The sequence below is a fragment of the Meleagris gallopavo genome, chromosome 13 (genome assembly GCF_000146605.3).
Source record: "Meleagris gallopavo isolate NT-WF06-2002-E0010 breed Aviagen turkey brand Nicholas breeding stock chromosome 13, Turkey_5.1, whole genome shotgun sequence".
In the NCBI taxonomy this organism is placed as follows: domain Eukaryota; kingdom Metazoa; phylum Chordata; class Aves; order Galliformes; family Phasianidae; genus Meleagris; species Meleagris gallopavo.
Window position 1 is genome coordinate 11,757,216 of NC_015023.2, and position 26,474 is coordinate 11,783,689.

A 26,474-nucleotide genomic window follows, 5' to 3' on the forward strand; every position below is an offset into this window, starting at 1 on the left:
GGAACGACTTGCTGTCCCTGCGGCAGGTGGGCCGGGCCGGGACGGGAGCGGGGTGCCGTAGAGCCACAGAATCATCGCCAGTGAAAGAAACCTCTCAGATCGCCATCTCCGACCCCAGCCCACACCCACCGTGCTCAATGCTCACATCCCTCAGTGCCACATCCCTACAGCTCTGGGAGGCCTCCAGGACGGTGACTCCCCCTCCCCAGGCAGCTGTGCCACTGCATCACCGCTCGTTCAGAGCAGAAATGTTCCCCAGTGGCCAACCCGACCCTCCCCTGGCAGAACACGAGGCCATCACTCTCACCCTATCGTTATCACCTGGGAGCAGAGGCCGACCCCCTCCTCACCACAACCTCCTTTTAGGGGTTGCCATGAGGTCTCCCTTGCCACCTCCCTCAATGCTTTTCTCCATCTCTCCCCATGCTGCCGCAGTCCGAGGAGCTGGGGGCCAGGCCGGAGCCCCACGTCAGTGCACTGAGGTAAGGCTGCAGGGTCCACGGGGCAGCGTGCCCTGGGCCGGCCTCACCCTGCGCTTTGCTCCCCAGGCGGGCGCTGAGCAGCACCCTGCGGGTATGGCTGGAGGCTGTCACCCACATCGAGCTGGAGCCCTCCATCGACATCTCCTGTGCCAAGTATGAGAGCACAGGTCAGTCTGCCCACCGACCTCCCGGCTCCACATGGCACCACCCAAACCTCTCAATGCTCCTTCAACTCCAGAGCTCGTGGCTGAGCCCACTGCCCTGGGGGGCTGTGCTGTGCCCACCACTCGCTGAACCACAACCTGTCCCTAATGCCCCCTGGCCCTTCCCCATCACTGTGGTCATGCTGCTTGCAGCTGCAGCAGGGCCTAGGGCTGGTGTGACCCCTGCCCTGTGGGCTACTCTGCCTGGGCTGTCTCACCCCTTGCATGCATGTTGCTATGGCAGGCAAAGAATGCTTGTACTGCTTTTAAGACTCTGCACAACCAACTATTGCTCTGTGCTCAGGGATTCTCCTTCCCTCCACTGCAGCACAAACATCTTACAGGGCAGATGCATATCAAAGAACAGACCTTGGTTAATCCAGGAATGTCCATTGTACCCAGTGACAGCCACTGCAGTGGGTGATGGGAACTGTAATTCCACATCTTCAGAGTGGGCTAATTACAGTGAAATCCCACAGAAATTAACCTTGCTGTGTCAGTGCTGCCCTTCCAAGAACTGCATTTTCACCTCTCAGCACGTTCTTTCTTGTACTCTTTCAGGGAAAAAAAGCTGAGAAGCAGCCACTGAAATTAATTTAGGTTGGATGTCAGGGGGAAGTTCTGTACTATGAGAGTGGTGAGGTGTTGGAACAGCTGCCCAGATAGGTTGTGGATGCTCTATCCCTAGAGGTGTTCAAGGGCAGATTGGATGGGGCCCTGGGCAGCCTGGTCTGGTATTAAATGTGGAGGTTGGTGGCCCTGCATGTGCCAGGGGGGTTGGAGATTCATGATCCTTTAGGTCCCTTCCAATTCTGACCATTCTGTGATTCTGTGAAAGCTTTACTGTAGCAAAATGTGTGTGCTTGCAGACGTACTGCTGTGCCATGACGATGAGCTGGAAGGCCGGAGAATTGCTTTCATCCTGTACCTTGTGCCGCCCTGGGAGAAAAGCGATGGGGGGACGCTGGACCTGTTTAGCACAGATGGTAAGAGCTCAGCTTCAGGTGGCTGAAAGAGATGACTCTTGTGCACCCACCCCTTGCAGCAATTCTATGAAGAGTATTTCCTTCGTTCAGAGAAGCTGATGTATAGATAAAATTTGCACCTTGCAAAGGGTTGTAAGTCTTTGCAGAGATAGCCGGTGGGTGACAGCAGAGGGCAATGAAGAGGGGAATTCTTTTTTTTCCAAGAAGGGAGGATAGAAGTGATGCCAGTAACTGTGCTTGGGACATAAAAGTGACTGAGATAAATTCCCTTTCCAACAACAGAAGTCCACTGATTTCTCATCAAGCCCTGAGCTCCATCCCTTACACTGAAGTGTCCCACCAGTCAGTGTCACAAGGTCAGAACCATCAGCTACTAGTGAGTTCCATATCTTAACCAGATTATGTATTCTTCCTCCTCAGAACACTTTCAGCCACAGCAAGTCATGAAGTCATTGATGCCTTCGTGGAACACACTGGTTTTCTTTGAAGTGTCCCCAGTCTCTTTCCACCAGGCAAGGAGCTGCCTCTTTTTTTTTCTTTTTTTCTTCATGTTTTTATTCTTGTCATTGTTGTGGCTATTTGTTCTGCGTGCTGTTACAGCCCTGGTGGGAAGGAGAAAAGGGGAAGGGAGAAACGTGTGCAGTCAGAAGAGATACTCATGCTAAGTGCAGTGCATTAAAACCTTGTGACTTTAGGGAGGACAGGAGCTGGCAAAGCCAACTTTAAACTGTCAGCCTAGCTCCATCATCTTGGGGGAAAAAAAATCCCATCATTACTTCCTAGCACATCTTCAGGTGTTGGCCTTTGTGGTGTACACATCTTTAGCAGATCCCAAATAAAGCTTTGGATGTTCACTGAGCAGAGCATTTGACAGGCATTTCCCTGGTTTCCATTTCCCAAGTGATTTAGGATACTGCAGCTATTCCTAGTAGTCTAGAACACCTCAGAATCATGCAAGGAAACAGCTGCTACAGCTTTGTAACAACAGCAGCTACAACCTGTCTTAGAACAGACTGGTTCTTCCCTCTGTCCTACCAGACAGTTCAAGGAGATAAAAACTGCAATGTCTTCATGTGCTTCAGAACTTTGCAGCAGTTGGTGGCTAGCTCCAACTAGTCATAAGGGGGTGGCTCTGTCTTTGCACTACCATTACACTACAGCACCTGCAATCTGAAATAGTGCAGGGTAGCTCAATTTATGTCAGTGCACAATTTAATGAAATGTTTAAAAAGTAAAAGACAAAAGTTAGACCAGTACAGCCTGCTTTGGCCTACACGCTCATAACGTTTTCTGCATTTCCAGATGAACCTATGCCAGCTAATTTTTGCAACTTGTACATGCCAGTTCTTCAACAGAACAAGTGGTAGAAAATTGAATGTTATTTCTATGACAAAACAACTCAACCTTTGCATAAGCTCTCAGAGACAGGGAGTGGATTTTGCTGGGAGCATAGAATAAAAGGTCTGACTGGGATTTTGAAGATCTGCAAGGGACTTGAGCATCAACATTTGTTTTAGATCCCTCTCTATGAGCAGAGAATAATCCAGCTTCTTGTAGCCCTTGGCTGCCTCCTCTCTGCGAGCTGTAGGTTCTCACAAGGGATGAGTCTGTGTAGCCAATTACAGCTGCTCCTTGCAGGTTATGTATTCTAAAGTGACACGCTGCTTGATGTTGTTCCAGGTGTCAGAGATTCTGTCGGAGGAGAAGTGCCGCTTGTCAGTGAGCGGCTGGTTTCATGGCCCCCCACTAGAGCGTCCTGCACGCTACATTGAAGCTCCCTTGCCCAGGAGCCCACACATCCCTTATGATGTGAGTAGCCAGTGTCTACAGAACTGCATTTCCATTTCTTTCATGTCCCTCAAATACCTGTTTGGGACACATCAGTGGTTCGGGATGCTTTAATCTTTAACTTATCCAAGTCTCCTTTTTGATTTTTGATTACGTATCTTTTGTTTTGTTTTTTTGTTTGTTTGGTTTTTTTACTCTGTCCACTGTGCATAACAGTAGTGCAGAGGGCAGCAAATGCTCTCAGTGCAATTTAAAAAAAAAAAATGAATGGAGTGGGTGGGTGGAATCTAGTCCTATGGGCAGCTGGGCGAAGAGGAATCATGGAATTGTTCTTCCTTTTGGAAATCCAGTGTTCAAATCCATTTCTTTTCCAGCATGAAATCTTGTATGAGTGGGTCAATCTAGTTTATTTGGACATGGACTCCCAAGCTCAAATCCAGGAGGAATTTGAGGAGCGATCAGAAATTCTCCTGAAGGATTTTCTTAAGGTGAGCTCTGTGCTTCCATGCGATGTGGTCACAGGGCTAGTAGTGTCCTCATGACATGCACAACCTCCTGAAATCCCTTCCAGCCTCGGCCATCCTGTGTTTCTGTGGATGGATAACCACTGCCTGCCTGTAACACTGCTGTGCAGGGATACATCAAAACCCATAAGCTTTCTTTCAGCAATCTCATTTCCTGCTAGTAGCAAAGCAGAAGGATGGAAAGACGTCATCCTTCCTGTGATGACCAGAGTGTCCTTATCTGTCCCCTGAGCTCTTACATCTTAGGGGAACTCAACCTGTATGTGAAACAAATGACTCACAGTGATTTTTGGCTTACTTGAATAGCTGTTTCTCAGGGCTGATTTACCCTTGGTTTACGAAGCATCCATATCTCAGTGAAATTCCATGCTCACCCAGCTGACAATCAAGTAACATTTCATACCTATTAGGTTGTGGCTGTTAAAAATTCACAGTGCCCACCCAGACCATGCTCTTCTATTCAGCAGTCATTAGGAGACAGGCAAGTTAAAGAAAATGTTGAGAATGCCTTACACAAGAGTGCAGGATGGCTGTTTGCAGTACACTGAGGGAGACCCAGGAGCTAAGTGTTAATGTTTCAGCACTCTTCCTCTCCTAGAAAGAGAAATTTCAACTTCTGTGCGAAGCTTTGGAGAACAAAGACATCCAGTGGAGCAGTCGGGGGCCTCCCAATAAAAGGTAGGAGATGACAATCCTGTTCCATTGCTCACACCAAGCAGGAGCTGACACGAAGCTGCACTGACCGGTGCTGCTGTCATGGATGTGGCTCCCATTGGTTCTCTGCTGCTGCTATCTGCTGTCTTTTCAGACTCTATGAAACAGCAGAGGAAGACAGCCTCCCTGACATCCTGAAGAACTTCCTGCAGTTCTTGCACTCAGAGGCACTGTTTTTATTGCTTTCCAACTTCACTGGTCTAAAGCTGCACTTCCTGGCCCCCTCAGATGAGGATGCTGGGGAAGGAAGAGCAGCAGACAGTGCTGGGCAGAGCAGTTCCAAAAGTGAGGAGGAAGAGACTGAACAGCGTGCTGATAGCAGTACCAGTCAGCCAGACCAGCCTGACAACATCTTTGAAGCACAAGACAGTGAGACACAGAACGGTAAGTAGGGCAGCAGCAGTGTGAAAGGACTTGAGCAGGATCCTGACATCAAGGTTGTTGGCAACAGACCCAGAGATTTTCATGGAACTAGGATTTCACCTTACTGCAGTGAGCACAAGGTACTAACGTATCAGATTTTTAAAAAATGCTCATCTTACAAGTTATTTGACATTAGAAGAAAAGGTAATTAAAACCCAAGACTTATTTTGTACAAAGACTTTGTTTTTTATTTCCCCAATTTGCCTTTTCTGTTGCCATATTCTTCCTGTGTAACTGTAAACTTCTATAGGAGGAGGTCGTAGTTTGAGGCTGCATGGATTGAAAACTGACCAAAGCCATGAGAACATAAAGACTTTCCCAAATTCTGATGTACCTACCGGAGAGTTCAGAGTGCTGCTTTCCTCCCTGCAGCGCCTGGTGTTAGTGTGCTTTCAGAGCAGACAGGTTACTGGCATTTGAAGGTTAGAACTCTAGTGTAAATCCCAAAGGAGGGGAAACAAAACAGGAGGAAGAACTGGTTGAATCAAAGCACATTGTCTCTGGGAGGTGTCAGAAAGCAAATCTGGCATCCATCCCCTGCCCCACACTGTTCAGAGGACGTGGCTTAGAGCCCCCTCTAGAAAAGAAGTTAACACGAGATCTGTTTGACTTGTTCTTCCTTTGCGCTTTGCTGGGGTCAGCAAAGACAGTAGGGGGGCTTCCCTTCATGTGCCTTGAGCTTTGCAGGAGTCAGCTACAGCACATCCTCATGGCTTTGCCTGGCTGCTGGGATAATCTGCTCCCTCCCATAGGGTCGAGTACCCCGATGTGCGCAGGGGAGCTGCGGCGCTGGACCAATGGGCACTATACTCTAGTTCATGACAATCAAGCAACTGAATTTGCTCTTGACCTGCTCTTCTACTGTGGCTGTGAAGGTAAGCAGACAACAGACAACATTCTCATCTTCACTCTTGTCCTTACACTGAGATTTGGGATTGTGTCCTTGCCTGAGCTGCCTGTCTTGCAGCCAGGTGTGGGTTCGCTGGGGCAGAGGGAAAGGATGGGGCCCGATGTCTTTGCACTGCTGGGGTTGGCTCTGAGCACGGTGGAAGGGCAGGTGGCCAGAATTCCTGCTGAAACGTTTCATTTTGCCACCAAAACTATTGCTGCCCCCAGTTCACAAAGCCTGGGGTTTTTTAAAGTTACGTTAGGCCTGTCTAGGCGTTTTAGGTTGATTGCTGGCTAGATAATTTCAAAAAACAAAAATATAAACATAAGCATTTTGGACTAGATGAGCTGAGAACGCATAGCTGAAACCACCTGGCACGTGATTGTAATTAGACGGGAAGTTTGCTATCTGCTAAGGCAAAACTGTGGGCAGCAGAAAGCCAAGCTACCCTAAATGGCCTGTCTGTGGTAAAAGGCAAAGCTGGTTCATTCAATTCAAGTCAATTCTGAATGTAAAGGTAAAATGATAGCCCAGCAGGAGTTAAACTGTTCTGCATCCAGTCACTGTACAGAGCGCAATACAAAAGCTGCATCTCATACAGGAGGGCTGTAAGGAGTCCGGACAGCGTTCAACTTTCTAAGAATCTTTCTTTTTTCTCTCTTTTCTCTTTTAAGACTGGGATCCAGAGTACGGTGGTTTTACTTCCTACATTGCTAAAGGTGAAGATGAAGAGGTAAGGAACTTGGCTGCTAACTATAGATTAGATAAAAATTAATTGTTTAGGGTGGAGTGGCACAACTACACTTTATCACAGTGCTAACACGATCTCAAGATGAAGCTGTTACACCAGAGCCTCGAGCTTTCTGCCTGAGCTGTAACTCTTGGGGCACAGCTCTGGATTTGGCTTCAAGAGGCGAGTGGTCGCTGACTCCTGTGGGCACAAGGCTGTAGCAGAGATCACTTTTCCAAGGAAAAGTCACATCCAGTTGAGCACTAATAAGGCTACTGAGCAGCCACACCAATAAGAAGTCCAGAATCTCTTCAAGTGAATCTTGCTATCTGATAAATGCTTCAGGTTATATGTATATCTCACTTTCTATTAGCATCCCTTTCTTCTGACTGGTTTTTAAGCTGTTTTTCTTCCTAGGAATGTTTCCAAGGACACATTTTTGAAACTAACTTCCTTCCTTATCTCACCTCTCCCAGCTGTTGACTGTGAATCCAGAGGACAACTGCTTGGCCCTGGTATACAGAGACAAAGAAACTATGAAGTTTGTGAAATACATCAATCATCGCAGCTTGGCACGCCTGAAAAAGCACCCGAGCAGAAGAGGATTTTGGGATTTTTCATTTGTCTATTTTGAGTGATGGCACAGTGACCATCATACACAGAAAATGGTGGTGGTGGCTTTGGAGCAGGGCTGTGTCCAAGCATTCAGCTGGGCTTGCCTGAGCCCAGGCCAACCTTCCTGATGCTAACTTGATCATGTTGTATGTGAACTATTCCCTACTTAGGGGGCCTAGGTGACTTTTTTATTAACTGTAAGTGGAAATCATGTCTCCTCCTGACTTGGTTGCAGCGTGCACTCTTAGCCACTTTTAATGGTACATAGAGGTGCCAGCCCCGTGCGACTGACGGCTTCCCAGCCCTTCTCTTGTGGAATTGAGATGTGTGAGATGTGTGGGATGAGTCTCTCCTCTGGAAGGGTGAAAACTACTAGTGCGCATGGCCCCAAGTTAATGACTCTTGTTTTTGTTTTTTAATAAGAGGTCAGTTAAATGCTTCAAACTGTAGTTGAGCGAGTTCTGTTACAAAATACCCAGGACATTTTCTGGAATTTAACTGTGTTCACCTTTTGTAGTGGCAGAAATAAAGGAGCTGCCCAGGGAAATAAGAAGTGTACAGCTCTGTGGAATCTTGAAGGAAGAAAGTGAGGCTGTAAAGCTACTGGCATTGCCAGCCTGGCCTTGGCACTCTAACAGGAGCACGACTTCATTATGGTAAATGCTGTGCAGACAAACCCAGATGGAGTCCCTACTCCTGTGCATTTACAAGTTAAGCAGTAGATGAAAGAAGAGACCTGCTCCTATGTTCTTTGTCTGTATCTATACTTGAACAGCTCTGTGCTTCAAATCTGAAAGAGCTGTGGCAGTCTCAGATCAGGAGAGGCTGGGCTGGTAGCAGGAACTGCCAACTTGCCTCTTTGGCTCATTCACCACAGCAGGAGGATTGCCAACAGTGCATTCTCTTGTCCAATTCCAGCTCTGTCCTGCAGTCTGCTGGACTCCAGTGTGGCTTCTGTCACTGGAAATAGGCTGCTCAGATCCTTCCAGCTAGCAGGTATCAAAGGAAGACGGCCAGCTGGACAGCAAGCACCATGCTGTAGGCTTGGCCCTGGCATGCGTGCACTTGCCTAAAATTTTTCTGCACTCAGGAGAAACGCAGGTGTACTTTCAGATCAACCAAGCTGGCCAGTGGGCTTGCAGCATACTGGGAATTGTATTTCATTTCCTCCTGCCTCTTTTTGGTCTAAGAGGGTGAGCTGTTTAGAGCCTGCTATCACTGGTTCCAGGTGTAATGTCACTGACAATAGAGGTGGTGTAAGACCACAGCTAGCAGCAGAGTGCCAGCAAGCTCCAAGTAAGGCAAGTTGTGCTGGCACAGGCAGCAAGTACTTGGGGCATGATTTCGTGACTGCCTTCTGAAATGGATTAGGAAGCACGTAGGCTTGGGAGAGCTACGTGATCTTGTTCATTCTCTGCCTTGTTTCCCTAAGCTGGCTTCCCTGCGCTCTGCAGACTTCCCTGCACTCTTTCAATGTTCCTTTGCTGTTCTAAGCTGCTTACAAAGACAAGGGGATGAACCTAGAAACAGATGCTGCAAAGACCATAGAACTCTTTGTGAATTACTAATTTAAGTTAATTTCTGAAGCACTCTGTTACCATTGTGAGCAATGGCTTTTATGGGGACAAAAGCCCTTACTCTGAGCTGCTACAGCAGAAAAAGCCATGTCATGGGAGTTCTCAAAAATCAGAAATGTTTGAGTAGTTTCAAAGAAAGGTTACAGATAGCCCAGCCACTCACAGTACAGTCGCCTAGGCAAAGCTGGGAGTAAGTTAATTAACAAAAAGAAACAGCATATTCTTCTGCATTGTCAACCTAAGAGTGGTTGGTGAGGCTTGAAACAGCCTACCATAAGATCATGCTTTTTGAAGCTTTCTGCTTTTTAATAATAAATAATACACTAGAGGGCACACCAGCCCCTACTCAAGCAGGGCACTTATCGAGCCCATCATGCAGGGAAACACCCTTCTGCCCCAGGAGACTGAGATGAAGCAACTTACAAAGCTAAATTTGCAGTTAGCATTGAAAAAAAAACCAACAGAATGGAGCAGGTAAGCAATTGACATGGCACAGCGTGAGCAGCTGAGAGCAGCTTTGTAGAAGACAGCCTCCTGCGGCAGTTACCAGTTCAGCCCTGCAAAGATGCACGTGTGGCTGCAGCAGGAAGCCTGCTCTTCTGTGCAGGGTACAGCAGCTTCTGTTACCCAAGTGCTGAGTTATTCCAGAGCTTCACAACACGTTTCTCAGGATCTGGTTGTTAACAGGACTGGAAACAGAAGCAATTCAATGCAGACCAGGCTGAGGGAATGATTTCTGCAGTCATAAACACAGAAATAAGTGCTGACACCAGGTATGCCGTGCATCAGGATTAGCCAAGCTGAACAACAATCCCTGGGACTTAGAGAAAGTGTGTCTAACATGAGGTAACCTGCTGCCAGCTGTCAGTTCCCATTGCTTTGTTTGTTCTTCAGCTCCGAACCAGAACCTGAATTAGGTCATGGAAAATCCCTGGTACGCAGCACTCTGGTGAGGGCACGGATCCAGCACAGCACTGCTGCAGCATGCTGCTCAGGCAGCAAAGGGACCCCGTGGGGAAGGCAGATGCCTTTAAGCAGCTTCAGTGCAGGGCAGAATTCCAGGCAGGTGCTGAATGCCACAGAGCACCATGGAGCAAACCTGACTTCTGAGGCACGGTGCCCTCCAAGCAGCCTTTCCCCTGAACCTCCAGCAACAAATGTACCATTCTTCTCGTGTGATTTCAGAGGTTATCCTGTTGTTGACCAGCAGTTTAATGACTGTAAACAACTCCCCTCCCCTCCCTGAGAACTGGATACTACGCAACAGCCCTGGAGGGCTGACCCTTCCCTGCACAGACAGCTGGCCAATGATTTCTTGGTGCAGGTTCAGCTGGGCACCGTGCTTATGTCAACCTCTGCCGTGTGCCAGCTGAGGGCTGCTCTGTGTCAACATGTAACTGCAAGCCTTGGTATCACCTCAGCTTCCTGGATGCAGATTTCACATTTGGCAAAGATAAGAGCTGTTTTTACTGGAAAATAAATGACAAGCTTGTTGTTGGAGGAAATCAGCCGCAGCGGAGGTCTGGACTGTGACCCAGAGACTGACAAGCACTGCAGACAGGCTGCCAAGAGGAAAACAGAGCTGGGACTGGAAGTGCCTGGTGAGCAGCCCTGGAAATCAGGCTGATGGGAAAGCTGCATTCTGATCACAGGCACTCTGATCCCTGAATGGACTACAGAAATGTTACTAAGCAAGCATTAAGGTTTTGAACATAAAGAGCAAAAGAAGAGCTGGAAAGAGTGAGAACAAGTACAGCAGGTGGCACAAAGCCTGAGACTTGTGCCAGGAGACTGTTCCATAATCAAGTCTTACAGTTTGCTTGCTTAGAACAGCATGGGTGGCTCACCACCCTTCTCACCAAGAAGCTGGATTTGACTAACAACCAGGTTCCTAAAGGATTCAAATGAGCTCCCGCTGCTGATTTGAAGCGACAGAGATCCATGCATTTGGCAGCTCAATTCTTCATCTTGAAAGGCTGTAGCCCTGGCAAGGGACTGTTTTGGAGATTAGAACACAGTGCAAGAATTAATTTTCCCATTCACCTTGTTGCCAGTGGTTGCTCTGTGGCAACCAGCAGGTTTCTGGTTTTAATTCAGAGTTAGCACGGAAGAGACAGAGCACTTCCAGGAGGTGAGTGCTGCTGACAGCCCTGAGAAGCTGCCCAAGAACCCCTCTGACAGAGGTGATGGGTGATGGGCTGCCTCCTCCCCACACCACAGAGCAGGCAGGATGAAGGGGCAGGAGCTGGGAGCTCTGGCACAATGCAACGACCGCTGTTCAGGGTATTTTTAGCTTCTAGGAGAAGTTTGTTTTGGCAAAGGTTCTGCACTATCTTCACATCTAACCTACAGATGTATTGTAATATATAAATCCAATTTAAAAGATCCCACAACTAATAAACAGTTTTGAGCCAGGGGACAAGAAATTTATCAAGACCTTCTCCTGATCCCATTACATACTGCTAGCTCTTTATTACACACCAAGCTGGCCGTGTACTTTGTTTTCCTCAGTCTTGAAATATGTCCAGCATCTGCAGCTTTATCCAGCAGTACTACGGACAAGCAGCTGAAAGCAAAGCTCCCTGCAGTGTGGGTGTGAGGAGTGTCAGGTATGAAACCAACTGCTTCTTACCTTCCTATGCTGGAATCCAGCAGCTTTCAACCAACTGGCTGCAAAGCCAAGCAAGTTATCCCTTTGGTGCTTCTGGAGCAGCGGACTGCAGTTTACCAAAGAAGCAGCACATCCCTGCAATGAAACCAGGGGCTCTCTGATGCAGAATAATAACTCAACTGGGGAGCACAACCTGAGTGCAGAAGTTGGAGGCAAATTCCAAAAACTTGATTCTGAAATTAGCAGATTCGTGGTCCTTGTCTGGGATTTCAGTCAGCTCCATGTTCCTCAGCTCCAATGCAAACCCAGTGACAGACATACCCTCAACACGGCATGTTCACAGATCAGACTGATGAGCTCTGCTGCATAATGAAGCGTTTCATCTTTCAGCAAATAACCGTATGCATCACCCCAACTAAATCAGAACAAAAGCAGCCAAACCGGTCTATATTTTAATAGGAAAACAGATGCCCAACTACAAAATATATTAAAATACACAAATAAGTTACAGTATGAAAAATAAATGCTTCACAAATACACCTCTGCCTTACATAAATACCTCACTTGCACTTATATTTGATGCACCGTTCAAGAAGCCTCCTGTCCTCTGGCCTGCAGAAATAACATTTCTGGACTGAGGCCTTAATTAACATCCAACCTTTGCTATTACCTCACTCTACAGCAGAGCAGGGAATGAACGAGATGCTTGTTGGCTTTGGTCCTACAGCCTGGAGACATCACCACTACACAACTGCCGTTCCTCTCTCTGGTTCTTTTAAGAAGATGCGACCCCTGAACGCATTATCCTGAACAGTGTGTTGAAGTTGTTGCTTCTTATTGCATCCCGGCAAGCAGCGATCACCTGTGCCTTAGGTTTGCCAACTGTGAAGTGAAACAAAATAGAAAAAAAATACAGAAGGAGAAAAAAATGCTGAAAATAGATATGAGGCTCAAAACGCAGGGGTCTCAGAACGTTTTTAAGCAAACAGCGAAGTGCCAGCTTGCCTTTTTCTTACAGTAAAGCCCTTTCTTGAAAGCATTTTCCACAGCTCTATTACAAGGCAGCTTGAAGGACTTGTTGAAAGGGGAAAGCTATGGGTATACAACAAATGCATCCTTCACCAAAGGCTGATAGAACCAGTAATCATAAAGACTGACGGCTTTGCTTATGTTGATAGCTCTTCTTTATTATTATTTTTAACCGAGCTAGCTATAAATGAAGAACTGAAACAAAGCCATTGAGTTCTATACCACCCAGAAAACTGAAAAATGCCAACCACGCTCCCCCCCATAAGCAATTGGCTGTCTGGGCAATCAAAGGCCACCTCTACTGCTTAAGCAACCCAGGTGGTGTCTGAGGTATCTTACCAGCCTCAGTGGGACCGGAGACTCCCACCCCCCCCACAGCCACACACACTCACCACGTAACCGCCCGGCCCTCTGGATTGCTTGATTCACTGCTTTCAGATTGCTCAACAGCTCCGTGTGATTGTTGCAACGAATTTTGTACTGATTTATTAAATCCCTGTTCAGATCATACAGCTCGACGTACCGTGTCTTCATGTTTTTCCTGGAGGGACAATCAGCACAGCGAGCTGAATCTCTGGGGACGTGACAGTAACTCCTGGCCTGTCCATAGGAAGGTGCAGCAATGCGCAGCTGTGAGGGCTGCCATGGTTACCTGCATGGCTGTAGCTACAGCACCACAGACCCGTCTAGACATGTTGGTTCACCTCATTATTGAACAGGAAAAAAGAAAAAGAGGTCTATTTTGGTAGACTCTTTATGCAGATGCTGCATGCTCCAGTGAAAGTAAAACTGGCCGGCAGGATTCAGACCTCCTTACTGCTGCCCTTGGCAGCCAGGGCAGGAAATGAGCAGAGCACAGGATGGCACAGTGAAGGGCCTGGAACTGAACATTTCAGTCTTGGTATTCTCAAAGGTACACGCACCAGAGACAGCTTTCAGTTCCTCCTCCCCTTACTGCGTCCTTTCTAAGGTCTTACCTTCCCAAGGCCAGTTCAAGGCCAAAACCTGCACTCTTGCCTCCCCCAGGCTTGCTCCCCCTAAAAAACAGGGCAAGGCTCAACGACAGCTCGTGGTAGAACCAGCCAAGGTACCACTCTGCTCAAAGAATTGTAACTGGGCATCCCTCCCACTACACAAATGCTTTTGTGCTTTTTTTCCTGCCTGAGAAGCAGAGACTGGCTGTTCTACACCCAAAACACACAACGTGGCAACTGCTCACATGTCTCCCAGGAGCCGTGCATCTTCTGCCTGAACCAGCATGACACGGATGAGGTTGGAGTGGTCGGCCATGTCAGCAGTGAGCCGCTGATTCACCGAGTGGTGCTCATCCACCTGGCCAAGGCAAAAACCCATGAGAAAAGGCCTTCAGGCACTCTGGGCACAAAGGGAATTGTTTAAGCTACACCCTACCCCACTGTCATAGGAAATAACATTCCAGCTTAACCAACCCAGGACCATCCTCCTTTCCCTCACCCCCCAGCTGCTGGAGCAGCACCTTTTACCCTAAAAGGTAATGGTGAGGATGAGATGCACACCTAACACCCTGGCCCAAATCCACAGTCTCCCACACAACGGATTTACATTATTCTAAACAATCAGCTGCTGGGGACCAAAACCCTGCTCCATTTAACACACAGAATGTTGGGGGTACCCTCATCCCTTGCACAAGATATTTAGCAAGTCACTGCTGGCTGACTTACATGGAGAAAAAGCAGTTTGGAGAACCTTAGTTTTTTCCTCTCAAACTGATGCCCCCGATTCCTTCTCACCTTTACCAGCACTTTCCGCAGCTCCTCAAAGTATGCAGGGAAATCTGCTTCCACCTGCAGATCTTCGATTGCCAGAAAGGAGGCCATGGACTGGATGATGTCACCAGCTAAATCAATATCATCCGTGCTGATAGAGATCTGTCAGAAAGGACAAGGAAGCACTTACATGCTCTTCCATGCCAAAATATCTCCCAAAACGACACAGCAGAGCTGCCTGGAGAACAGCTGCTTAGGCTCAAAGCAGTTCATTCTAAGAGACAAGACTGCTGCAAGGACAAGCTCCAAGGCTTACTGGAGATAAGGAGACACTGATTTCAAAGGGGCTTTTACTCAGGTGTGAGGAAAAGGGGAATTTGTGCATACAAGGACAGCACAGAAGTTATGGGCAGCCTCTGTGTCTCAAACTGCAGCCCCGTGAAACCACTACATGTGGAACAAATGCCTTCCTATTGATCTGAAGGATGAACAGTTCGCTTTGTTGACTGGCACTGGAATTTTCGCCACTAGCAGCAGCACAGACTCCAACTGCCAAAAGCCACCCCCATAACTCGAGTACTTCCTCTGCCTGTTCAGTCCTCCTTCATTTTCACAGCCCCACGTTGGAAGCACCCTTAAGATTAGTGGTGTATAACTACACGGGCACTCCCCTCGCCTCTGAAGTTACTCACCTCTCCACCAGGCTTGATTTTGATGAGGAGCTGGCCTGCATTACGAAGGGAAGTGAAGCAAACCTGAAAGGGGGCACTCTGAAACTCCGCATCCTCTGGTAGCAAGAAGCTCTGATTCAGCCACATAATAATCTTGCAAAAAATAAAACAAAGAGCATCAGCCATCAGCTGTGTGTGAACTCTGGAGAGCCATGCAATGGCCCTATGTGTACATGACACCAGGGCTCCGTTCAGGCTATCTTGGGAGCTCCATGCAGTCTAATTAATCTCTTATATTAATGCCAGGAGCTTGTCGACATGGGAGCAGTTGACCCCCTGCTGCAAAGTAGAATATTTGCAAGAAAATCAAATCTGACAATAGGAGACCACAGCCAAAGGCCAAAAAGTACAAACAGGCCCAGAGACAGGAGAAAGCTAGGAAGCAAAGCTGCACTCCACTATAAGAATTTAAAGGAAAGTTTTCCTCAATCTTGCTTTTTTTTTTTTTTTTTTTTGTCCTTGACCACTTAATATGGGAAAAGTTGTGCAGGCATGACAGAGCCCCACAGTTACGTGGGAACAGATGGGCTCTCATCACTGCTATCTCACAATTCAGATCTTCCAGAACCAACACTGCAGCTCCACTGCTCACCTGCCAGGTACCCAAGCCATCCTCTGGGCACTGCGTTGCCTCTATCCTATTCTCTGCAGAACTCCAAAGGCCAGAAGTATCATAGTATTTCCTCTCGGAAATCTCAAGCTAACTGCAATCCCTCCGTGTGCTATGTATCAGCAGGACCAGGAAGCGGGCAGCAGAGCAAACACTCACCCTTTGTGGCCTCTCATTCGTTGCACAGCTCACAAAGCTCAGCGGCTCCGTGGCCGAGTCCGGGCTGCTCAGGGCATACATTGAAAAGCGGGGGAGCTGTCTGGTCAGCTCAAATACATAGAACTGTGTGCTGGAAGAACCCAAGAGGAAGAAGGATGGTTACTAACATCACAGTGACTCACCTCCTACAAGGGCTGCTGGGTCTGCTGTGGCTGAGCATTAACATCAGCAGCTTCCAGTGATAGAATCCACTGCTCAACACTGGTGAACAGCTGGAAGCTGTGGGAATTGGAAATTCCAGGCTTAACACATCTCTGTATGAGGCTGAATGATTCCTTCCCAATGCCTACATTTTCCATAATCCATCCAACAAAATATGCTTACATTTAAGATTCTGCTACATAACTGGATCACTTATTAACAGTTTTGGCAAAATCCTACTAAAAGCAGTAACAAAGAACAGAGGAAGCAAAAAGAGAATTCAGTTCCATACATTCTTTCTGCAGTGGTTGGCTCACACTCAAAACAGCTCCCTGTTCAGGTGCTGCTTCCTGGGACACTGCCAGATGCAGTAGATGTGAGTAGGGAAAAAGACAGATGTATATGAAGAGGAAACTGGAAAAATGTCTTGAAAGCAGGCATATCCTACTAGCCCCAAAGTCAGACAGGCTCAGGATCACTCTGTGGCCTGAAAGATGGCACAGTGCCTCCAGGTTTGCTCATGTACTATGGGCAGAGCTGCCAGCATCCAGGCCCCTAAGAGGCAGAGCCACAGCAAGGCACACCCTGGACAAGAACCACTCACTGCTCCCTTAAAGGCAGAGCTGGAGCACAGCAGGACCTTTGAGTGCCTGAAGAAGAGCCCAGCAGCACAGGATAGCAGCATGTACAAGAGAATATTCCAGCAATGAGGGAGTTGAGGCATCGGGGAATTAACGGTACCGTTCTGGTGGGGCAAGTGTGGAGCCACATCTCCAGTGTTTGCTGTCACACACTGTTAGCTGTGGAGACCAAGAGAGCTCACAGCACAAACCTCACCTGTTCCTGTAACCCACAAAGGCTTTGATGTGCAAATCCACAGGGACATCTTTGGGCGGAGTGAGGGGAACCCGAACGCAGCCCGAGAGGTTCTGGAGGCCGGGGTGTACCACGTGGCTCTCTCCTTCAAATATGCCCTCAGCAAAGATCAGCACAGCACGGATGACTGTGTCTTAGCAACAAGGAGAAAAACAGTTTCTCAATTAACAGCTGTCCTCCTGCAACAAGCCACCATGCTCTTCAGAGTTAAGCACAAGCAGCTCTCCTGAACTGTTAACGTCTCCAGACGAGCAGCACTACACCTGGAACTGCCTGCACCCTCACTGTGCTTGGTGCTGGGTGACTTTGCTGACTCGGCTTGGCTCCTGCCCCAAGCTGAGGCCCAGATGCATTCACACAATGCCTGCAGCAACACGGTGCAGGAGCTGGAGCTCCAGGCTGCAGCAGTCCCCACATCCCATATCCCGTTTACCTGCGTACTGCATAACCCACCCACGGGCAAGCAAGACTGGCCATGAATTTCTAGGACAGGTGTTCTGCTGTTGCCTTAGTGGGCTGGGTTTAATTGGTTGGTTGCTTTTCATAACAAAAATGCTATTATGGATGTTTATCCCTCTCTACAGATGGCTGCACTTAGTGGTGGGCACTTTGCTTTCACTGGGGAACAACAGCACTCTTCATTAATGTTTACAGTTAACACAAAGAGTGCTGCAGGGATCCCCAACACTCATTTCATCCAAGCCTTGTTAGCTGCCTTGGAAAACAAAACACAATGAGAAACAAATCCCACCCAACTCCTCTCTCCCAAAACCCGTCAAAGGAGCACAGCTTGACTCAAAACCGTGGAAGGAAAGCAGCCACAAAGGGGAAATTACAGACAGTGAAGGGGAGACAGGCAAAGCATCAGCTAAATACAACTAAACGTTTGCATGAATTTACATGGAGATAAGTGGTGGTGGTGGTTGCAGACTGCGGCTCACCGTTGGTGGTGGAGATGCACAGCTCCACGTGAGCAGACTGGCTGTCAGAGCCCAGGTTAACCGACAGGGAGCTCTGCAGCTGGGTGTTGGCTGGAATCACACCTCTCTGCCCATCAGCTTCCTTCAGCTGCGGGCTCAGCTCAGCCTGTTCCAGAGCACAAAACCCTTCAGTATCACAATCTCCATTTTCACCATTTTCATTCTAGCACGCTAAAAGACGTACATTTTCAATTGTAAGCACAACCCTGTGTTTTTGGTACTGTGCTCTTTTACTCTTTCAACGTGAGCCTGCTTGTTCCTCAGACAGCTTTGCAAAGCCCTCTAATTCTGCACCTTCCCCGTGGAGACACCAGCACACCTACACACCCTGGCAGTGCTCTTACACAGCCCCTCTGACTCCCAGGTGGGCTCAGGCTTTGAAAATTACAATTTTCAGACATAACTTGGTGCTGAACCAAAGCCCATTCTGTTTAACTGCTCCAGCAGGCAGACGAGGCGAGGAGAATGTGACTTATTAAAGTAAGAAAAGCACGCTCTGCACTTGCACAAGGCACAAGCAGGAATCCCAAGCAGACAATCTCACCACTGATTACAGGTTACAGCTCTGACTTGTCCAGACTGCCCCACGACCTCCGCCCACCTTTATAGCAATGGGAAGCCAGGGCTTGGCCCCACACACTGCATAAGTGGTACCTTTGCGTTTTCCTCATAATTTCTTAATTCCAGCAGCAGGTTTTGTTTCTTTTGACTAAGTTCTCGGATCATGTCCTGCTCAGCACATGTATCCATCAGGTTTCCCTTCATCTCCTCACCTCCCGGCAGATAGCCCCGCACTGCACAGGAACAAACACACACAGATCTGACACTTACACACAGAACACGCTGCCCAGCAAGGACAGGAGACCTTCACAACTGCATACAGCCCCTTGGGCAGGCTTGGGATGGGGCTTATGTGCTGAATCCCAAGTGAAGCACTTCCCAGCAGCCTGAGATTAAGACAGACAGGCTTTTGTTCCAAACGGGTTGTGCTAGATCTGTTTGTCTCTGGCCACTGCAGCCAAGCAGCTAGATAGTCACACCAGTGTCTCTCCTGGAGCCATCACATGGCCCCATAAAGTCAATCTGAGCTAATTTAAATACCTATGGTCATATCTGTTTCCATTCACAGCAACCAGGTGTCACTTCTTGAAAGTTTGGTGGGATAAAACCAGCAGCTCTGCAGTCTCAGAAGAGCATTTTCCAGGAAATAAAGGGCTGTTAACACCCAACATTTCTAATACAATAACTATTCACAAAACCAACATACATATATCCTTACTTCTCTGCCCCCCTTTAGCCACTGTTAAGTAGCCAAAGAATCGCACAGGACAAAAGACCCCCCATATATTCACCCTTCATGCTGTTGCCTGAAGAACCACAGTCTTTACTGAGTATATTTCTCTTTGCATTCTTAGGATGGGACTTTGTCAGTTAGGCAAATGGATTTTGATGGCATCTTGGATCATAATGACATACACACCAATTACCACAGGGAAGGCAATATTTGACATCTCGTTTGCAGAGCCTAACGCAAAATTCCCTTCACTTCTCATAAAGGCAAGGGAATCTGGCACGCAAAAACGCCTACAGAACAGAATCAGTGGTTAGCTCATCTGAGATGACGCGATACGCCTGACACTGCTGCGTGTAGAACTGGTGTCTCAAACAGCCCTCCTACCTTCACCATCAACTGAACAGCAGATCAACTGCGTGCTCCCGTCCATCCTGTAATCCCCCTCCACCACTCCTGCAATCGAGGAAGCAAAGTTGTCCTTAAAGATGACCTCCCCGGTTCGGTCACTGCGCGCATCAACCTGGAGCAGCACAGAGATAAGGGACATGGCATGAACTGAGCAGCCAGCTCCAAAACACACATCGTGGTGGTGTTCACCACTCGTGGAGCTGCAGTCCTGCTGAGCACAGGGCCACAGATGGAAGACACATTATCAGGAAGCGACCTCTCGACAGGCTCAGGCAAGAGGAACCACTCCTCAGAGATGCGGTTACAAACAGCAGGAAGGAAGAAAAGGGGATCACAAGCCTACACAGGGAAGGTTGTGCACATGTGGATGCAGTGATGATGGACGCAGACTGGGCACAGCCTTGATGCAGTACATACAGCTTGTTGGCTAAGCCGCTGTCCTGGACGGATGAACAACTTTTAATTATCTTTGAAGGGAAGAGGATGGAGCAGGGGGCTCAGCTCTGTGCATACACCTGTGCCAAGCACAGCACTCAGCAGTGCTGTTTCCAAGAGCTGGGAGCTGCTTCAGGCCAACAGATGGGGCAGGGCCTGCAGCTGAAAGAGCAAAAGGCGTACAGCGAGGAGAGGTGCTCACTTTAACAATGTTATACACCTAATCCAACAGAAGTTGCAACACAGCCGGGCTCCAGGCTGCCAGCTTGATACGAAGTTAATTAAATTCCCCTAGGCTAATGAGAGTAATGAGAGGTGCTATGAAAGGAGATTTACAAAAAAAAAAAAAGAAATTGGCAAGCTGTGTCCCAGAGAGAATTGGCAACCAGAACAGCCATTTTTGGCAAGGGGAACACCAAGCAGCAGGCTTAAGAGCCTAGACTGAGCTGCATGGAACGCCTCAACATCAGATCAAATGACACACTGATGGATTTACACTAATCCTGCCACAGCCAGGACCGACGCCGCTCCCCTCTCCATAACTACTCGTCCCCTGTAGCTGGAGAACATTCAGGAAATACAGCAGATGATTAGCATGCACTCAAGACAAAGCTGAAAAGAGACATGGGAGAGCTCTAGGATGTTGCACATGGTCTTTGCTACCATAGCAACAGCTTACCACACCTTAGCAATTCACTCTGAAGGAAGCAGAGGAAGGTTTTCTCTGGCTCATCTTGCATCTGGCAAGAACTCCCCAGACAAATTAGGTTTACTACGACAGCTCCTCAGCAGTCTAATATTTTGTCTGCTCTACTTAAGACCATTTAGCAGCCTGGTTCAAACATACCTTGCAGACCCACAGCTCCTCGCTCCTCCAGCACACACTCACCTTCCCATTGGACCAGCCGGTGATCAGCTCACACACACCATCAGAGTTCAGGTCAAATGCATGGATGCTCATCGCATGGTTCTTAGACTGAGGACAGAAAACAGCACAAACTATGCTTGGGTGCACCTTCTAACCTGACACGTGCAAGACCCTGGAGAATGAGTCTACAGAGAGAAAAAATTAGCTTTGAACACCTACAATGTAAGACACATTCAGTGCCTGGAAAACAATCTATTGGTTTAACAACACAGCCAGAGGCATTTTCCAACAACAAACTCACATTTTTCTGCTGGACCTCTGGTTGCTCAGTGACCCCACAAAGCTGGAGCGTCCCTAAACGTATGGTTTTAGCAGTGTTAAGTCATCACCAACAATCCCAAAAGAACTGAAGGAACTGACATACTGTTAATTTTGCTTGGATCTATAAAAATGAGTTTGTTTTGTAATACGATAATTACATCAATTACGTAATTACAAGACATACAAACTATGCTCAGTAGAAAATGTCAAACCATCTATGGAGTCTGGGTAGCATCAACAAGCAGAGATTAGCTACCAGCTCCCCTGGAGGCTTCAAGCTCTCCGTGCTGATGTTGCAAGGCAGGACTGACCTTAATCCTCCAGTAGCGGGACGTCCTGTCGTACACTCCCACCGTGCCATTGGAAAGAGCATAGCCAAAGCGACTGCCATACATGGGGCTGAGTGCAGTCACCGTCTTGGAGAGGGAAGGGAGGGACAGAGAGAATACAACAGTGAGAACACACCAACTTCTGCACCCCCAGGAGCAGACTACACACAGTCTCCACATGAACTGCTCTCCATTGGAATTTAGCTGTAATTAAGACCGCTGTGTGGAGCACAAAACACCAAAGGAACTGTCTTTAAAACTCAGTTTAACCCTACCAAAGGCCTTGCGGGGTTTCCTCACACAAGCTGTGCTGTCGGTCTTAACACACAATTCAACAAAGCTTGCAGAACTGCCCTCAAACCGTGTTCTTTGACCAAGTATTTATTACCACAAACAGCAGCACAACTGCTCAGAGGATTCCGGTGGTCTCTGGCGCTAACACCCAAAAACTGCTCCCCACACACAGCGCTCCCTGGAGCTTCGGGACCTCAGGATGCCAAGGAGTTCAACATTACACGGGCTGGGAAAACCCTAGAGATATTACTGGTAGAAAAGCTTTGCCCGAGATCAGCACGATAAAAATCAACAGCTCCCACAGTTGGGCTTCTTCTGGAAGGCAATCAGAACAGCAGGCCAGGTATTACCTCAGTAACAGCTCCAGGGAAAGACCTGAGAGTCACAGCCCAGAGTGTTTCTCACTCCCTTTATGACCCATTACCCTACAGCTCCTCATTGAGCAAAGCCCTTCAATTCAATCCTTTACACAGAACCCAAACCTTCCCACTGTGAAGATTTCCAGTGAATCCACCCCAGTCTACTGGGAAGGAACCACTCATCACCACCGTGTACATGAGCACCCTGGGGTCAGGTTTAAGGCATGCATGGCATCATCCCTCATTGGAGTCCTGGTGCCCGTAACTCAGTCCTGCAGGACGTTATCTGCAGACAGCCACGAAAGACACAGGGAAGCCAAATTAATCTCAGCTGAGCATGCTCCTGGATTTCTTGCTATAGAAAACTGTTTCCAAACCCTTTATCCTTCCTCTCCGAAGCCTTTCTCATGTAACACCACCCTCCAAATCCTGAGCACCCTGGGAGGACAGAGACCCCAGACAGAGCAGAACTCACCCACACAGCAAAACTCCCTATCCACCCAAAGCGTCCATTTACCAGTTCACAAATCACAACAACCTTTGTGATCTGTTCCAACAGAATGAAACACCGAGAAGGCAAACTACTCAAGTCTTCTAAAAGGAGCAGAACGCACACAGCCGTTGTCCCCTGCCTTTAGGTTTAGGTGAAGCTGCATCCTTCCAAACTAGAGCAGAAAGACTGCAGTAGGTCTTAAGGCTGTGTAGGTGTGAACTTAAAGCAATTTGACCATAGATCTGGAAACAAACAGCACGTGAGAGCCACAGACCGCTCGCTTCCCTTAATCACAACACGACCCCGCATTGGTTACCAGAGAGCAGAACGTACTGTTTACAATGCCTGGCTCTAATCCGACCAGCAGTAACAGCCTCCTTTCCTGGAACACTGCCTGCACTGCTCCCTAAGAGCCCTTTGTAAGCAGTTTAATAGCTAACTAAGCCTTCTAGTCCTAACTTGGGCAGCAGGGAGACCTGAGTTTTTCAAGGACAAAGCTCTTAGTGCAGGTGCTACGAAGGCACAGCCCTGTTTATACAACTCGCGTGCAATGGAGATTCTTTCCAGCCTGCCATTCCCCATGTGGACACACATGGGACAAGTGACTGCATCACAGAGACGAGGAATTTGAGAACTGCAGCAGAGGACGTTCTGTAACACAGAAGACAGTGTGTCAGCCCCGGGGCCCTTCCAGGAACACACAGTTGGCCAGGGCCCTGATTTCCAGGCAGGTCAGTTATTCCCTCAGCCTGGTTAAAGGTTTGTAAACAAACCTCATCCAAGTGTTATCAAAGGCGTCGCTAAACTCTGACTTTTGCAACTCCGGAAGGATAGATACGGTGCCAACTAGTTGACTATTTACCTACACAATGCATTTAAACCAGAGTAACCAGAGCAGCTTTACAGTACACAGTGTTTTCAGTTCCACCCGCAATTACAATAAATATGAGCTAGAAGTAATTTACCTCTGTTTCTGACATTTCTGCCACTATCACATCTTCTTTAAACACTCGGATATCAAAATCTTCAGAGCCAACAAGAAGCTGCAAAAATAACACAGAAACTCAAAACCACTGAGCCACCATCAAAGTGTCACTGCTCCTCCTCCAAGGGTGGCTGCCCTTCTGCAAAGGGCAAAACCACAGAACCATACAATGGCCTGGGTTGAAAAGGACCTCAAAGATCATCCAGTTCCAACCCCCTGCTGTGTGCAGGGCCACCAACCAGCAGCCCAGGCTGCCCAGAGCCACATCCAGCCTGGCCTTGAATGCCTGCAGGGATGGGGCATCCACAACCTCCTTGGGCAACCTGTTCCACTGCCTCACCACCCTCTGGGGGAAAAACTTCCTTCTAACATCCAACCTAAACCTCCCCTGTCTCAGTTTAAATCCATTCCCCCTTGTCCTGTCACCATCCACCCTCACAAACAGCCATTCCCCCTCCTGTTTATACGCTCCCTTCAAGTTCTGGAAGGCCACACTGAGGTCTCCCCGCAGCCTTCTCTTCTCCAGGCTGAACAAGCCCAGTTCCCTCAACCTTTCCTCATAGGAGAGGTGCTCCAGCCCTCTGATCATCCTAGTGGCCCTCCTCTGGACCCGCTCCATGGGTTACATCCAGTTTGAGCCCAAAATGTGTGAGCAAAGAAGACACTGGCTTTTTATCAGGTCTTCCATCTTCTCATTCTCTATCATAAAGCAGGTGCCTTGTGAGCAATGATAAGAGACATTACATTTCTCCTGTATTTCTGGCGTGGTACACAGACATAAGAGCACATTCCATGAGAGCTGGCCACCCACTCACCAAGGCAAGGCACTAACAGTGCCAAGACCCAAAGATGCCTCATTTCCCTCATTCCAAGTAGTTCCAGAGATCAGTGCAGCTCCATGAACATGGATTGAGACACTATGTGTGCTTCTGCAGGCTGCAGCCTAGAAAAGGGACAGCTTCCTCATCAGGATCTCTCTGCTGATCATCTGAGTCAGGTGCACTAATCTCCCCTTCACTACAATACCATGAAATCAGCTGAATTCACACATAAATGACTACAAACAAACCTCAGTTTTGCCATCGCCATCGAAGTCACACAGTGCTAGAGACCGAACGTTGTCTCCTGTAACCTAAAATGAGAAAGGCTGTCTTCAGTATTGAGGAAAGTGGTCAGAGGGTGAACCACTGTTATTATCCCCACTGCAATGAATGCAGTCAACATTCGAGCACCATTTGATGCAATGAACACAGGTCAAAACACAGTTTAAGCTCTGAAATAAGAAAGCAGTTCAACAACCAAATTATTATTTATCATATTAAAAAATATATATATATATGGAACTTCATGCTATCAAAAGAGACTTTTGATAAAGCCAAAGCGTTATGTGTACCCTACCGTCCAAAAGAGGTCATTTCCTTCATAGTCAAAGCCTTGCAGGGCACAGTTGCCACCAATAATAGCAAGAGGAGATGGTATATCCCCCAGCTTTCCAAGAACAATTGCGTTGGCTCCATCTGAAACCTATGAAGGGACATTAAAGGAACAAAACCAAGTGCAAGGCATCAGAGTGCAGACACAAAAAAGCTTCTGCCATCACCGTGCCTCCTTCCCAGCAGTGCTGGGGATGCACAACGACACCTCCATGTGCACACCCCTCTCACATCACGGGGCTGCTTACAGCAGAGGGATCGCAAGGACACGACGGGAGAGCACCAATCTGGGAAGGGGCTAATGATGATAATAATAGAATAATAACATGACAGGTGAAGTCTGGCCAGCAGCTTAGTTAGGGCAAAAGCTCTAACTTGAGAACTGAGTTGTTATGACATGTGCACATGTGACAGCAATGTTCTAACTGAGAAGTTGTACTGTTGCATAAACCCAAGGCCTCCTCAAGTTCCACCCAGCAGCCTCTGGTTCCCTGGCAGTTCCTACTGCTCTCTGCTATTCCACAAGTGCTAGCACTCTGCAGGACATTCACACAGACAGGTTAGACTAAAACGGTCCCACCAGTTGAGCTGAGCTCCAAACGCCCATTAGAGCATCCTGTCCTGCTGGGTGCTGCACTGCACGTGGCGAGGACTGGCTCTCTCTCACACGTGCACAGCTGTATATCCTATGTTTTTAACCTTTGCGTCATGCAGTCATTGAGGCTGGAAAGACCTCTGAGATCCTCAGGTCCAACCATCAGCCCAGCACCAACGCTGCCCACTGACCGCAGTCCCAGGTGCCACACCTGTGTGTTTCTGGGACTGCTCCAGGGATGAGGACTCCCCCTCCTTGCTGTGCCAGTGCTGCACTTTTGGGAGAAGAACTGCTCCCAGTACCCGACGTGACCCTCACGTGAGGCCATCACTCTCACCCTATCGCTGTAACCTGGGAGCAGAGGCCGACATCCCCTCCCCACAGCCTCCCGTCAGGGCTGCAGAGCCACGAGCTCCCCTCAGCTCCTTTTCTCCGCACTGACCACCCCGTTCACTCCCACAGCGCCGTGCTCAGACCCCTCGCAGCTCCTCCACGCCTTCCCTTGGCGCACAGCCCTCGGGCCGTTCTAACCCAGCCCTCCCAGCACCGCAACTCGCCTCTCGGTAGAACAGGTCGGAGTTCAGGTGCACGTCGTACGCCAGCAGATGCGTGCCGGTGCCCACCAGCAGGCAGTCTCGTCGCAGCGCGGCTCGGAGCGGCCCGGCCGCCAGGCACGTCACGGCCTGATTGACGCTGAGCAGCGACACGTGAGCGTCCAGGCCGCTGGGAGCCCAGCGGCTGCCGCCCGTCCTCGGACTGGGGCTGTGAGGGCTGTGAACGAGGACCT

At 48.5% G+C, this 26,474-nt stretch overlaps 2 protein-coding genes across 2 annotated transcripts in view; one reads left to right on the forward strand and one right to left on the reverse strand.

The window, feature by feature from the left end:
* Positions 1–32: 32 nt before the first annotated feature.
* On the forward strand, positions 33–7,904 carry OGFOD1 (2-oxoglutarate and iron dependent oxygenase domain containing 1). Its single transcript, XM_019619802.2, has 11 exons — positions 33–482; positions 549–649; positions 1,555–1,671; positions 2,092–2,183; positions 3,352–3,480; positions 3,834–3,947; positions 4,582–4,661; positions 4,792–5,081; positions 5,873–5,995; positions 6,684–6,742; positions 7,216–7,904. The coding sequence occupies exons 1-11, from the start codon at positions 424–426 to the stop codon at positions 7,375–7,377; spliced, it is 1,326 nt and encodes a 441-aa protein (XP_019475347.1). The 5' UTR covers positions 33–423; the 3' UTR covers positions 7,378–7,904.
* Positions 7,905–11,929: 4,025 nt separating this feature from the next.
* Positions 11,930–26,474, reverse strand: part of BBS2 (Bardet-Biedl syndrome 2) — a 14,782-nt gene continuing 237 nt past the window's right edge. The window contains exons 2-17 of the mRNA XM_010718057.3: positions 26,245–26,472; positions 25,058–25,183; positions 24,729–24,791; positions 23,640–23,717; positions 21,511–21,615; positions 20,900–20,986; positions 19,552–19,687; positions 18,528–18,667; positions 17,835–17,979; positions 16,855–17,026; positions 15,817–15,946; positions 15,009–15,140; positions 14,341–14,478; positions 13,791–13,903; positions 12,964–13,112; positions 11,930–12,424 (exon numbers count right to left, since the gene is read on the reverse strand). Coding sequence (XP_010716359.1) covers positions 12,318–12,424; positions 12,964–13,112; positions 13,791–13,903; positions 14,341–14,478; positions 15,009–15,140; positions 15,817–15,946; positions 16,855–17,026; positions 17,835–17,979; positions 18,528–18,667; positions 19,552–19,687; positions 20,900–20,986; positions 21,511–21,615; positions 23,640–23,717; positions 24,729–24,791; positions 25,058–25,183; positions 26,245–26,472 — 2,049 coding nt within the window. The 3' untranslated portion in view covers positions 11,930–12,317. The remainder of the gene's footprint in view (positions 12,425–12,963; positions 13,113–13,790; positions 13,904–14,340; positions 14,479–15,008; positions 15,141–15,816; positions 15,947–16,854; positions 17,027–17,834; positions 17,980–18,527; positions 18,668–19,551; positions 19,688–20,899; positions 20,987–21,510; positions 21,616–23,639; positions 23,718–24,728; positions 24,792–25,057; positions 25,184–26,244; positions 26,473–26,474) is intronic.

Coding starts and splice junctions, on each gene's coding strand:
- OGFOD1 (XM_019619802.2), top strand. CDS start 424: ATGCTGCCGCAGTCCGAGGAGCTGGGGGCCAGGCCGGAGCCCCACGTC. Junction 2,184..3,351: donor CCCCAGTCTCTTTCCACCAG/GCAAGGAGCTGC, acceptor ATGTTGTTCCAG/GTGTCAGAGATTCTGTCGGA. Junction 5,082..5,872: donor AGACAGTGAGACACAGAACG/GTAAGTAGGGCA, acceptor TCCCTCCCATAG/GGTCGAGTACCCCGATGTGC.